At 36.3% G+C, this 15,959-nt stretch overlaps 1 protein-coding gene across 1 annotated transcript in view; it reads right to left on the bottom strand.

The window, feature by feature from the left end:
• The window catches only part of LOC135216499 (uncharacterized), a gene marked incomplete at its 5' end in the record, with an annotated part of 123,124 nt that overhangs the window by 69,665 nt on the left and 37,500 nt on the right, over positions 1-15,959 (bottom strand). Inside the window, 1 exon segment of the mRNA XM_064251870.1 lies at positions 15,459-15,505. Coding sequence (XP_064107940.1) covers positions 15,459-15,505 — 47 coding nt within the window.

The raw sequence follows: 15,959 nt of genomic DNA, 5'->3' as shown, positions 1-15,959 counted from the left end.
ACTAGCTGCGGGGGGTAAATGTGAGCTAAAATTACAGCAAGCAAGGAACAATTCAGTGACACATTACTGAAAAGGAAGCAGTTAACCCTCTTACGCCGAAGCCCTAAAAATCAAAATCTCTCCTGTATGCCGGCGCCGGTTTGGAGTGAGCGTGGAAGCGGAAAAAATAATTTTTTTCAAAAATCACAGCGCGCTTAGTTTTGAAGATTAAGAGTTCATTTTTGGCTCATTTTTTTTCCATTGCCTGAAATTTAGTATGCAATCATCAGAAATGAAAAATAATATCATTATCATATGTACATAATGCGATATATGGTAGCGAAAAAAAAAAAATTCATAGATAATTGTATTCAAATCACGCAGTGCAAAAAACGGTCAAAGCTAACGAGTTACTTTTTTTTTTTCGTTTGTATTGTACACTAAATTGCAATCCTTGTGATATATAATACATAGTAAAACAATAAAATCAACACCGAAAAATATTATCACAAAATGATGTACGAATTCGTAACAACGCGGACGTAAAAAAATGTTATTTTCAAAAATTCACCGTAATTCTAAATATTTGTTCTAGAGACTTCCAATTTGTTTCAAAATTAAGACAAATGATTGAATATTACGATACAGTAAGAGTTTTAGATTAGAATTGCAGATTTCGACCATTTCGGACGAGTTAAATTTGACCGAATGTCGAAATTTTTATATATATACCGTATTTTTTTTTATATGCACATATTTCGGAGATGGAAAAAGCTACAACCTTCAATTATTTTTATTGTATTTTTCATGAATTTGCGCACATTTTGATATATGAAACTCTATAAAAAGGCTAATATGAAAAGGAGCAAATATTAGGATAATGCGATGTACGTATTTCGGAGACTTGCGGCCGCGAATCGGCGCGCGTAGTGAAGGTAAATATATTTGTCAAAAATTCACAATAAATCACAATATTGTTTTAGAGACTTCAAATTTGTTTCAAAATGGAAGGAAGAACAAAAAATGACCGGAATATTGACTAGGCCGATAAAAGAGTTTTAGCCTTACAATTGCGGTTTTTTCAAACTATTTCGGTAGAGTCTAAACTTTGGATCCCGAACGTGGTTTTTTTTTTTCTATTTTTTTTTATTTCGTGATTTATATGCAAATATTTCGAAAAAAAAAAAGAGAAAAAGCTACAACCTTCAATCATTTTTAGTTGTATTCTACATGAAATTGCGCACATTTTTCATATATAAAAACTTTATGTAACAGCTAATTTTAAATGGTGCAAACATTTCGACAATCGCACAAAAAATTCTGATTTTTTCGGAAGAGTTACCGCGCGAACGTAAGGAAAAAAATTTTTTTTTTTTTTTTCGTTTTTTTTTTTTTTTTCATAAATTCACCATAAATCGAAATATTGTGCTAGAGACTTCCAAGTCATTGCAAAATGAAGGTAAATGATTGAATATTACTAGAATATAAGTTTTAGCTTACAATTGCGTTTTTTGACCATTTCGGTAGAGTCAAAGTTGACCGCCCAAAGTTGAAATTTTTGCACTTAACGTTATTTATATGAAAATATTTCGAAAACTGATAAAAGCTACAACCATGGGTTGTTTTTCGTTGTATTGTGCATGAAATTGCGCACATTTCCATATATAAAACTTTATGTAACGGCAAATTTAAAAGGGTGCAAACATTAGGACAATCGCACGAAAAAATTTATCGGAAGAGTTATCGCACGAACATAAGGAAAAAGTTTTTTCATAAATTCACCATAAATTCGAAATATTGTGCTAGAGACGTCAAATTTGTTGCAAAATGAAGGGAAATGATTGAATATTACTATAATATAAGAATTTTAGTTGCTTACAATTGCGTTTCTCGACCATTTCTGTAGAGTCAAAGTTGACTGAAGGTTGAAATTTTTGCACATCGTTATTTATATGAAAATATCTCAAAACTGATAAAAGCTACAAATCATGAGTATTTTTTTGTTGTATTTTACATGAAATTGCGCACATTTTCATATATAATACTTCATGTAAAGGATCATTTAAAATGGTGCAAAAATTATGTCAAAGTGACGAAATAATTTCCGAGATGTGTCACTGATACTTTTTAGTGTGATAAAGAAATTCGCGCTTGCGCGCCTGCGTAGCGATTGTAAACAAAACAACGCCTTGATCCGTGAATTCCCAGCATCCCCCAAGGAGCGTGATACAAAAGTTTTCGGCTGGTAGGCCTATAAAGTATTTTTTCCGCGAATTTTAAAAAAACTTAAAAAAACTTTTTTGAGCCGACGTATGATACGTCCAATCGGCATACGGGAGACATTTTGACTCGACATTTAATACGTCCAATCGGCGTAAGAGGGTTAATAAACCGTGATCAAAGGGCTGCTAATAAAAAATTCAGAACAAAGTAAGATACAGTGAGTTGTAAATTATTGAGAGGAAAAGGAATTTAACTTTAGCTCAAAATTTACCGAAATAATACCTACATGAAATCAATGAAATTACCTATCCCAAGTTCAAATAGTATTCTTACTGGTTTGCATGATCACTAATAGCCAAGATCCCCTTCAACGTGGGACCAGCTTGATGTGGCGAGGGGGTTTTGAACCCCAGGAATTAGTTTCCAGGTTTGAGTCCAAGAGTCTTATATATTATGTAATATTGTGGAATTTTCCACTTTTTGTAAAATTTATTTGACCTGACAAATAAGAAAAGTTATCATAGCTGGGAATGGGTTTATATATTTATATTGATTATGAATGGTCAGTTAATGAATATTCAAATGGGAGTGACCACTTTCCAATTCATATAAAATCGGTTAAGAATCAGCCATCTGAGTCACCTAAATGGAAGCTAGATGGAGCAGACTGGAAGAAATTAAGCGAGTCTTGCTCTCATAGAAAAGAATGTAAAATCATTTCCATCTATTTCAGAGGCATATAATTATTTTAACAATACTACCATCAACAGTGCAATTGCCTCTACTCCAACAATGAAAGGAAAGCCCTCTAGACCAGCAGTTCCTTGGTGGAAAAAACCTGTAGTAGTATGAGAAATATCACCAGAAAATGTAAAAAGTATAAGAGGAGTAGGACTACATAAGCCAAAGTTATTTACTAATGTGCTGTGGCCAAGCAAAATAAATATTTCAAAAAGGCAAAAAGAGAGTCTTGGATGCGCTACATAAAGGGCATTAGCTCAAAAACACCATTTAGAAGAAAATTAAAAAACTAAATGGCAAGTTTGCCCCTGAACCTCTGCCTACTCTTAAGATAAATGGTGATCTAAATAGTCAACCAGAGAGGGTCGTAGAAAAATTAGAACATTTCTCGAGAATATCGAGTACTTAGTAAGAACTATTCTCGAGTATTCCAAAACATTAGTAATGCCCAGATTTCTCTTGATTTAAGTGAAAATAATTTTGAACCATATACAAATGCAAAATTTACACTGCAGGAACTCAAAGATACCTTGCAGAATACCATACCATCAGCCCCTGGTGAAGGTAAAATACTTTACGAAATGCTGAAACATCTCCCAGAAAAGTCAAAGAAATTTCTTCTAGATAAAATAAATGAAATCTGGGAAACTGGTATTATTCCTAAGAGCTGGAAATTATCATTAATCATCCCTATGAAGAAACCAAACAAGGATCCTTCTTTACCCAGCAGCTACAGACCAGTAGCTCTCACCAGTTGTGTTTGTAAGCTGATGGAAAAGATGATTAACATCAGACTTGGATGGCACTTAGAAACAAACAAATTGCTTTTTCCATTCCACTTTGGCTTTAGGAAAACTAGATCTCTTGCTCAGGCTCTCAAACCAAATACAAGGTTTTGCTAAACAGGGTCAAACAATAGGAAATTTCTTTGAGTTGGAAAAATGCAATATAACACCACATGGCACTTTGGTATCATAATGAAGTTGTATAAGATGGGCATAAAAGAAAAATCAGATATGTAAAATTTGTTTATCAGAAAGACATTAAGGTTAGAGCTGAAAATCATGTATCGTGACCTTTCTTACAAGAAGAGGGAGTTCCTCAGGGTAGTGTCCTTAGTGTCACCCTATTTGCTATTGCATTAATGATGCATTAGAAAATATACCATCACCAGTAAAAGGCTCTTTATTTGTAGATGATTTGGCTCTATACTGCCCAGAATATGATGAAGTTTCTACTGGCAGGTTCTGGCATAGAGCCATCTATAAAGTATGCAAGTGGGCTCATGAGCTGTTCGGTTCTGCTGATGCTGAACTAAGGATACTACTCCAACTCTTACCTTAAATGGAACTATTTTACCTTAATCCACCTTTGTAATATATTTAGGGATGGTCTTTGACGAAAAGCTCACTTGGATAATCATACATACTGTTAAAAGTGAAAGTGAAGAGATCACTAGATATTTTAAAAGTAGCATCAAATTTTAATTGGGGTGCTGATAAGAAATCTTTGTTAAGGCTTTACAATGCAGTATGTATTTATCTAAGTTAGACTATGGCTGCGAAGTATACTCATCTGCTTCAAAGACTAAACTTAAGGACTGGACATTGTGCATAATATGGGGCTAAGGATCTGCACTGGAGAGCTTTTAGAACTTCACCCATTAAAACTATCTATGCAGACTCCCATCAGCTACCACTGGACTTTTGAGATCTTGAAACAATGTGATTCAAGTCTTTTTAGATTTAGTATATCTTCAACACCATTTTAAATCAGACAGTGGGTGTACTGGAGGATGAAAATATAAAAATGCAAGAGTCTACAAGTTAAACATCCTGCTATCCCTCCTTGGTTTATTCCAGCAATAGATGTATGTAATAGAGATAGAGAAGAAAGGTCGTCCAGAAGAAGTAGTCAGAAACAAGTTTTTGGAGCATGATGAGAGGCATCTAAATGATAGGGAAATCTATAGTGATGTATCAAAACTAGAAGATGGAGTGGGAAGTGCAGTGGGGTGGTGGTAAACATGCCTCACACATCCTAATTAAACAAAAGTCAGATGTAAATGAGATACATATACGTAATATGAAAAAATGAAGGCAGAGTTCTATTCATTCAAGATTACTTATGGTTATAACTAAAACAGCCATGATGCAAGAGTACAATGCTAATCTTTCAAGATTTTTATTTAATATCCACAATGCACATGCAGCAACTGACACCAACACACATCCTCCACAAGGTGGTTAACATAAACAAATGTCATAAAATGTGGCTCACATTCCGATAACTGCAATGATTAGTAAAGGTACGAACTCTTGAAAAAAAACATGGTTTGCTAAGCAGCCCCATTGTGTAACCAATTACCAGAATAAATATTCACATGATGATAAAAGATAAGTATATCTTAGTTTGACCAGACCACTGAGCTGATTAACAGCTCTCCTAGGGCTGACCCAAAGGATATATTTTTATGTGGCTAGGAACCAATTGGTTACTTAGCAACAGGACCTACAGCTTATTGTGGAATCCGAACATCAAGAAATGAATTTCTATCACCATAAATAAATTCCTCTGAATTCCGTGTTGGCAGAGCAGGGAATAGAGCCTGGACCGAGACTGGTAGTTGAGCACGTAACCGACTTGTCCAATGAGGAAAACTTAAGTGATTATAATGGGCATGTGGACCTGGATGCTACTGCTCTGTTGTAAGTGCAATTGAACAATTGTTCCACTTCCTTTGACTAGGTACAATGGCAAAAGTAAAAGCAATAAGTCTGGAAATTATTAGGAACACAAATACTGTCCTATACAAAGGTATTGTTTCACAGCAAACAGTAGTATCATGGACAAAAATTTAACATGAATACTTTTCAGAGAATATAAGTAATTTTACAACTATTTTTAACCATACAGCTTTTGACTATACATTAAGACATCTAGCTATTCTAAAAACATCAGGATCTATAACTCTACTTTACAATGCGACATTCCATAATATGCTACACATCTTTTTGGGACACTACTGGCTTTTAGGAAATTCCCTTTGCATTCAATGACTGAAATGAAAATTGTAACTAAGTGAAGATTTCAAATGTAATTAACTTTCAGTAAGACTACATTTAATGTGATTTAAAATCTTGATTGGGACCAGATAAGTAAATTAAATACCACATAACAAGTTCAACAATGTGATCTCTTACAAAACATATTAATTTGTTACCACAAGTATTTGGTGATTATAAAACAAATAAAAAAAAAGAATTAGCATGAGGTTATGTTGTCTGCCTTGTATTATAATCATTTATACATGTGCCATGTACACAATATTGCATACATATGCTTAAAAATATTACTTTGCCACAATTTCAAACACCTTCAGTTACATGCAAGGAACAAGGGATATTCAAACATACCCTTTTCAATGACATCAAGAAGCAAATTCCAAGCAACAACAGGAACCTATAATAGTATTTAAGGTTTTTGCAGCATCCTTTCAGCCATACTTGTATATTGCTTTCTGCCTTTACTTTTTATTTGTTCTCATCAGTGTTCTTCCTGCCAAGCTATCCATCTAGTTTATATTTACCTTAATCTAATTATCACTTTCCACTTAAGAACAAATCCTTTGACAAGCTCCAGTAGCAGTCTACTCTGCTTTAATAATACTACTAATAATAATAATAACAACAACAATAAAAGGTGAGTGGTGTACCTCAGAAAGCTTTATGACATACAAGGGATACCTCCAAATTTTGCCGCATTACGATGAATCCTGTTAATGACATCAAGAGGGAAGCCAACTATATCATTGACAGAATTTATGTCAATGTATATGCTGTGCACCTTCACAAAACTGTGGGCAACAACACTGGCCTCATCTATAGCTATATAAAAACACACAAGGCCTGATTATAAACCACCAGGCCAAAATGCTGAAAAAATCCTGACAGTAGTATTCATCACTGGTGAACTCTGCATTACTTCATCCAAAGAATTTCTCCACAGGTTATGCATCATGTTGTCCCAGGGTATCTCATGTTGGATGTGCTCTTTAACACCATACCCATCGACAAAACCATACAGACCATATTCAATACTGTTTACAGGGATGAAGCCACCCATACTTTAACAACCATCAGATCAATGAGCTGCTATGGGGTTCCCCTTTGATGCATTTGTTTGTTTGTTTGTATAGTGTTTTTACATTGCATGGAACCAATGATTATTCAGCAACGGGACCAACGGCTTTACGTGACTTCCGACCACGTCGAGAGTTAACTTTTATCACCAGAAATACACATCTCTCACACCTCAATAGAATGACCAAGAATCGAACTCACAGGTACCGAGGAGGCAGGTCAAGACCATACCAATCACGCTACTAAGGCGCTCCGTTTGATGTGTAGGTTTGCCAACTTTCTACATAGGAGATATATTGAGCAGCATGCCTTCAACAGGATCCAAAGGCCTGCCTTATACATTGAGATATATAGATGACAACTTCAACCTTGCTGATGAGAAAGAGCTAGAGACACTTTGTCATACATTCAGAGAAGAATTGGTTCTCTACTTCACGTGTAAAAGAACTCTTGACAATACCATCCCCTTCTTAGACCGTGTTATCAGCACTCCCAAAGGTTCCTCAACAAGGTCCACAGAAATCCTACTGTCTCAATAGCAATGGAGAATGCTCTGATGAATCTAATACATTGCTATAAAGGCCTATGTTGGCTACACTCTACTACTGCTTTACATGGCGTGCCACATCTCAAGAATTTGAGCACAGTGCCTAGTTAGCTATCAATTGCAAGGGGTGACAAAGACCTTAAAACTGTTTTACAAAGGTTATATGACTATTGACAAGGAGGATGGGGCAGCCCTGGAAAAACATCGTCTCAGTTCATGTAACCCCCACTGTAGTGAATGCAACAGTCAACTTATGATCTATTATAAAGAACAGCGCCACCATCAGCAGCGATCCCATAAAGAATGGATGCCTCCATTCCTATATCAGTATGAATACAAACTTTCCTCTCCATGTGGATCCCTGTCCACCTACATGAAAGGGTGGTATTCCAACATTGCATGAGGTAACATGGCAGTCAGCTACTTTATAATTTACCTGCTGAAATGAGAAAACTTATGCATAAAGTTGAAATGGAGCAGTATAAGCTCAACAGCATAAATAAACTGCCAATCTTTTCCATGAAGTTTGTCTTGAAAAGAGTCTTCTTCCAATAATAATAATAATAGCCACATCATTAACTCATAGTAAAACCAGATCTCTGCACACTCACAGTGCTTACCAAAATAATTTAGCAAACAACAAAGCTTTCTAAAATTACACCTTCCCACAAAGACAAACTGCTTGTTACCATTATTATTATTATAGATAGTTGTAGACCATTTAAAAGAAATTGTTACCTTACATGGTTCTGTTTCAACAGGGTTTGTTCTTAATAGAATCTATTTTTGTAAAAGCTACAGCTCTTTAAAAAATTGATGACTGAATAAGCTAACAATGATGAAGATATTGATTTCTCTGCTGTATACAGCAGCTCAAGCCTCCTGTTAGCATCACAATGTGTATGGGTACTCCCCTCCCTTTAGTAGTAGTTTAGAATATTATTTTACTTCATCCAGGACTTTTATCTTACTGACCCTTGTAATTTCTTCATAAGTGTTTACAAAATCTTTGAAAACTTTCAAACCGTTGTTTGGCCTGTTTTTTCTTCTGAACAAAGTTGTTCACCTCCCACTCTTCATTGGGTAGTTGGGATGCACACATGCCAGGTGATGCCTTGTAACCACTGTCCTTAACTCTCTGGCAGTGTCAAAGCTCCTGAGTCATGTTACAGTCTCAAGTTCAAATTCTATTATTGCTTAAAGGTACGTACACACACACTTTTTTGTTGCTTTTAATTGTGAGTCATGAATATAAATTCAAATCTTTCTTTCTGACCAAGCAAATGAATGTTTTTATCAAATGAATAAATTTATATCTATTTACAACAATAAAAAATCTAATTTTCAAAACCGACTTCAATTTTTTTTCAAAACAGGCCCATTACTTTTACATATCCACTTTCAAGTGTCGTACAAAGCATTGCTTGAGCAACAAAAGTATTGTAACCAAATGGCTTTATGCAAAAGTATGGGTAAACAGTAAAGCAGGAAGAGACAGTAATGAACTGGAATGGGTATTTTTTTCTGAACAAGGATTCTGCAGGCAATGGCTAATCAGGCATACAGGTAAATGTACATGAAGCTGGACAGAATATATCCAAGACTAAAAGGAAATGTGCTTATGTGGCTGAAGAAAGTATGCATAGGCTCTTCCCTGCAAGAAAAACTATAAAGTGAATGGCAGAAGTACAAGCACTGCAATCAAGTGGTGAAGAAGGATCTCTGCTGACAACAGGAGTGAGGAGTGTAGGGAAAGTAGTGCAGGGCCAGAAGCAAGCCTGTGGTTGCTCAAGGAATCCAGGTAAATATGCGGGAGGAGACACAAGCCTAAGCGAGGGACAGAAGAGTCAGCAGCATTGAGACTGCCAAAATAGTGATGGACAGCAGGGGGCATCAGGGAACCATAAGGTTTCAGATGTTGATATGGCTCAGACAGACAACAAACTGATGCCAAGAGAAGAGTAGATGAATAGGGAAACCTCAGCTGAAAACCTCAACAATCCCGAAGGAGTGCTGTGGATGTGCTCCAGCCCATAAGAAGGAAAAAGGCTACCAAAAGTATCCAGATGTTGACATGGCTATGATAAGGTAACAAACTGGACCTAAGTGTAAAGGGAAGAGTGACTTAATAGGGAAACTTTAGCTAAAACCCTCAAAGGTCCCACAAGAGTGCCAGTGAATTCCAAGATGACTGCATAAACCCTCCATTAACATCAATAAGAATGAAGCACTTACTGACATCTGCAAGTAGCTCCAGAAGCCACCTGATGAGGAGGAGGGGAAAACAAGGAAGGATACAGCAAAAGGCAAAACAAGCACTCCTCTCCTCACTTTCACAATATGTAATAAAAGGCATGTCTTCAACCAAACAACTATTGTCCTTCTGAAAAAGTGGGTGATGCAGGATAGCTGGAATCGTTAGCCAACAAAAACACTCAAGACAGCAGAGCAGTTAAAAAGAAAGAATGAAAAAAACGCACTTCAGCACCACCACTACAATGATCACCTGACAAGTGCAAACCAAAGGAAACTCCGACAAGACAGATTGGCTTTTTTCATCTATCACACGAAGATACTCTGCCACAGTAAGGTTTCAAAGAACCTGAGAGCAATCCTGACAATGAAAAAAACAATTCTTTTAACTTTTAACCAACAAAGTCCTTGCCAAAATTTATTTTACTTTAGGTCTTTTGGCAAATATATAAATTTTTTTTAATCAATTTGCACTTTTCATAGCTGAGATCTTAACAATAGGACAAATCTTCTAGCATCAGCTGAAAACCGGTTAAACACAATCAAAGATTGTAAATACAGGAAATCTGTGGCATCAGGCATCTGCTCCATAGTTGAGGTGGATGCATGTCAAAAGTGCACTGAGTCCAGGAACCCGCCCGTCTTTCTTCCAAGCCAGGATGAAACGTAAGAGGGGGAGATAAAGGTGGGCAGTCAACATTAAAACATCAGGTTTAACTATGAAAAATACAAATTTATTAAAAATTTGTCATTTCTTCATATGTGAAACAAACCTTCGGTCTTAAAAATAGCATGGACTCATTCTTGGAGGGAGGTATGAGAATCCTGAACCGACTGGGAAATGAGATTGCTAAAGAAGATGACTTAAACTTTTGAGATGTTAGATATTTGGATGTCTTAATGCTCAGTCCACTGGGTTCAAATAAAACGAAACATGACCAAATTCATTGCATTCATGGAAGTCCAAAAGAACTATATCTGTTCAATTGCCACCACTCCTCACTTCCCTTGCTGGAGTGAGGAGTTTTAGCTACTAAGAGGCAGATTTGCATGTTGCAAGAAACATGAAAAGTGCTGTAACAGTATGACTGCAAAGTTCACCTGCATCAAGCCGGTTCCAGTGTATGATGTGTCTTGTCTTCAAACTGCCAGAAGGAATGAAGAAAGGCGAAAGGGAAAGAAAAGAGGGTAGTCAACTCCCTCATCCCCTACTCCACATAATCATATTAGGCAAGATACAAACTGTCCTGCCAGGTGCACTGGATGAATCACAGTTGTTGAACAGCCACTACTGGACCCTACAAAAATGTGTCCAAGGATCTGTGGGCAACGTTCTTCGTGCAGAAGAAAGTTAAAGTGGTTTGGGGCAGTCATGAACCAGCATTCAAAACCTATGAACAATTAAGTACTTTAAAATGCCAGGGAGGAACGTACTCCTCTTGTGTCATGTGGTTCAGCATGCACCCAATTGGTGGGAGAACTTGAAGATGAGGAGTCTGCTTGTCTAAACCCCTTGTGTAGACAACCGAAAGGGTGTACTAGGACACCTCTTTCTTAACCTGGCCTGTGTTAACATGAAGTCTATGACACCTAACCTCTAGGAGATGAGACGTTCAGATAACTACACAGTGCCAGAGGGGATCCTGAAGCTTTCCAACCCTTCATTGGAAGCCTAGGTCAAAAGGAAAACTGGTTACAAAATCAGTTTCCTGGGAGATGATTAATGCATGGGCTCGAAGGAGGTGGAGAAAGAAAACTCAGAACCAGAGTAAGGTCCCAAGAAGGATGTCTGAGCTTCCAAGGTGAACAAGACTGCTCCAAGCTCTTGAACCACACCGAGGATTCTGAGGGCGAAGAGAGTTACGCATCCTTCAGACAAACTAAACACTCAGTCCTGTAGCACCTCTCCACTATCAACAGAAGGAACTTCCTCTGTTCTGGAAAACATTCAGAGATCTTGTCTACTGAACAGGAACTTTGAGTGGAGAGGAACCCTTTTGATGTCACCAATCACAGCAGCAAATGTCTCACCTTGTAGATGGCTGACAAAAATCCTCCCAAGTAATGGCCTTAAGTGTAGTTAATGTTTCGCAAGAAAGATCTCTTATAAGAGATACTGGATTGACTCTATACTTGAAGAGATCAAGATCCTAGTGATTGGAGGCATATCTCCACAAGAAACTGGTGAAGAAGGTTATGTTAGGGAGGAATCTCTCTCGACTACTCAGCTCGGGGTTAAGGAACTACTAGGGTTAACCAAAGACTTTGGAGCTTGACAAAGTCGTAGCCCTTAAATTCCCCCTCTGAATTGTTTCTGTACTCATGAGCCTCCTTCGAAGGTTGGGGTGCTCATCTCGAAGAGCTCCTAGCCTCGGGGGCATGGAGCGTACGGGACAACCAAGTCCACATCAGAGAGTTGGAGTTGAGCACAGCTTCCTTTGACTTTAGAAAATTCAAGGAAGGTAGGTGTGAGCACGCCATCATTCAGCTTCCCAGAGAATTCCCACACGACAGAAAGGAGTCGTTCTCCAATGAGCAATTCTGGGACCATGAATAGAAGAGCTCTACCTTCTGTCAAAGAGAAGAGGTCTAATATAGATTTTTTCCAAGTAGACAAAAGTGATAATAGAATAACCCAAGGGAATGTCCCATGACAAAATGCTTAGTACAGATACGTTCTAAATATCCTACTGTCAACTTGTGCATTGTCAAATTAACTGCACTGTAGACAGGGGGAGAAGTCCTTGAGCTGCCAAGGAAACATGCATCTCCAACAGAGGAGGTGTTGACACACAATCAGTATGCTACTCATCAGAGATGTCATATAATATATAATGCAAGATGTGATAAATTTCTTCTATAAGGCGCGCACACACACACACACACACACGTTAAAATATGGAATATCTGTACATTGTATTCTCATTCTGAAAATACATGCTTCAATAAATTAAGAAAAAAAAAGGGACTTTCAAGCATATGGCATTAATGAACTTATTAAGAATTTACACACAGTAAAAGAAAAAATGATTGGTGAGGAACTTACAAACTAAAATGCTGCTATAGTCGGTCAAGTGCACTTGGTCAAAAGTGGTAGAGAGGGTTAAGCATTGATACCAAACATGTTTTCCTCATTTAGTGAACGCAAATAGACTTCCTTAGGATTCTTTAAAAGAAAGAATTTATTTGGGAAACACATGTAACTATAATGGTAGCTAATGTTGTAATTAATATGCTATTGCAAACATAGCTTTAGAAAATACAGTAGTATTAAGAAAATGTGACACCTTTTCATTAAAGGACGGACCCCTGTGCTTTACACAGTGACAAACTTTGACGATGTAAAATATAAGAAAAAAAAAAAAACCTTAATTATCAAAAGAATACCAGTAAGTCATACAATTAATGAACATGTAGATTATGTGAAAACAATTTCCAAAATTAAGAATGATGACTTACGAATGAGTGTTAACTGGAGCTAATATTTAAACTTATTTAATTTCCAAGGTCACATATCTTCATATCTCGTATGATAACAACTTATCACTTAGAAAAGAAGTTTCAACTCTAAACGAAGCTGTTTTAGGAAAAGAAAACCAGGAAATACACAGAGGATTATAACAGGTCACACTCAAAAGAAAGGGTATCCCACAATCTACAAGTTACCTTATAGAAACGGAAACATGTCAGTGTAAGGTGATTGGGGAGGGGGCCCTCTTTTTTGACTGACTTCATTGGTTCACCTATACGTAATCAAGTCTTGCTAGTCACAGAAAACACTTACACTTCAAACAGCAATAAAAATAATCACAAACATTAAATAAATTACAACTCGGTAAAAAGGACTCAAAACTTCTGAAAGTACTTTCAGTCCAGTAAAGAAATGGCCAGCGCTGTTCAAAAAGATAAGTCAGCATTCACTAAAAATCTATTAGTCTTTAATGTCATGACCCACCACAAGGACTAATGGCAACTTTCCCAACTGTAACATTTTCTTTGTTTTACATCATTATAACCCACGGTTTTGTTTCTTCCAGTAACTTGAAAACATCTTCCAATGTTTTTTGTCACTGCCAGGTCAGGTCATCTGTACTTAGCAGCTCTCATTTTTATCATAAATAATACTAGTAAATATTTATCGTTTATTTATACCCAATTTGAAAGTAACTGTTGGAAGTCAGAGTTGCAACTTATTACTGATGTTGTTGTCATGACAAGCTTAATTTTTTTGTTACTGTGGTGAGCCCATGCCCATAATATTCTTCACCATGGTCATACTGCCCTATCTTTTCTTTCTTTAATTTAAATTTTTCTATACTTCCCCCCCAATGGGGGGGAACACATGCACTATGCTTTCACTGTTGTACTACATTTGATACAAAACTACTTTTATAGCATCTCTCTGGCCTCCACGATGCACTGCTCGTCCTTTATTTTTCAAACTGACCATCCAACTTCTTCACTTTATATTGCTCTAATGTTAATTCTTTTCAGAAATGGACAGAAGAAAATGGGAAGGAGAGAGAAGAAAAGGAGAGAAAAGGAGGAGAAACAAACAAAACTAGCTCAACATGTAACAGAAGATAACTGCTTTGGTCCAGTTTTCTTGGTGCAGCCTGGGTATAGTCTTTTCCTGGTTTACATTCAATCCATCAAAGGTAAAATCTGACAGAAATTAATGATGACCACAATGATGAAAAACATTCCCATCACAGTTAACCATTTTCATATACTGACAAAATATCATGACAAGAGAGATGACAACTGGAATATGTAGACGATGCATATCTTTTGTCCCAGTTGTTTCCATGTGTTTATCAAATTTTGCAGTAATACAGCGTAGCACTGGAGTGGGATAAAAATTATTCTCAATTTTGCAATTAATTTCATCATTACACAGTACTGCAAACTTTCTCTTGTTTTTTATGAATTGCTCAGATTTTCACATATTTTCAATAACAAATACTTTATGCCTAGCCTTTTGAGCCAACAATCTCAAAACATTGGTCTGGTTAATCTATATCAATAATAATGATGAGTTTTTGGTGGCAATAGTATATTGGAGGACAACGTAATTTCCCCCTCAAACAAGGAATTTCAAAATTTATTTGATTTACATTTTTAGCAGCAACAATACTACTTTCACATGAAGAACATGAGACAAATGTTATCTCCTTGCATTAATGTATGCTGCAAGAAGCATACTTAATCTAATGCGCACCTGTGAAGGCATTTCTTTGTGGTGGGCATGAACAGGCAATCTGGGTATCACAAATGATGATATAATAAAAAAAAAAAAAGAAACAGAAAATTTGTGCTTGTACCAGTGCATAGATTAGTTAATATTCTTGCATAAATTTGTTTAATAAATCATGACTTTATGAATACCATGGTGTGACAGCATTAAAGAGGTGAGCTAGCAAGTTGGAAATTAATATAAAGAAAAATAACATATATAACACCTTGAAGCAGATGAATACTCTCACCTCAAGACCAAATGAAAAGTGAGGAATGTTTTGGTGCTAGAGGTAGATCATATCCCCTATCAGCAATGTACCTCAAAAACAACTTACAGTATACTGATAAAGAGTAAACTTTCCTATGAAATAATGTGCAGATGCTGCATGAAATTAACAGAACTGTTAGAATAGAATATAAGATATACTTAAAACTTCACGATCCTAGAGCTTCAGTCTAGTGACTGCAAATCTGATGAGATGTTCCTCTAATTTCAAATGCTGAAACTTGTTTTCCCTCTAATTTCAAATGCTGAAACTTGTATAGATCTTAAGAGAGGCAGCTCTTTATAACAACAAAACCTCATGATATTCCATTATAATTTCGATCATATGTCCACAATTGTACTTCATTAGTTATGACTGTAGGAGTAAACGCCAACTTTACCTATGAACATTTTTTATCTTTATCTATGAAAAAGATTTAGGTAACAAAATTAATTAACATAGAATAAGAACTTGTTGAACAGCATTTAAAATAGCTATAGTCAATTTATGAAAATAACCATAAGTTCATTTATGTTACAGTGAATACTTACACTTACAAAAAGAGAGAAT

Source organism: Macrobrachium nipponense, chromosome 6 (genome assembly GCF_015104395.2).
Source record: "Macrobrachium nipponense isolate FS-2020 chromosome 6, ASM1510439v2, whole genome shotgun sequence".
Lineage (NCBI taxonomy): Eukaryota > Metazoa > Arthropoda > Malacostraca > Decapoda > Palaemonidae > Macrobrachium > Macrobrachium nipponense.
The sequence above is the reverse complement of the archived record's forward strand: the minus strand, read 5'-3'. Positions and strand labels throughout refer to the sequence as shown.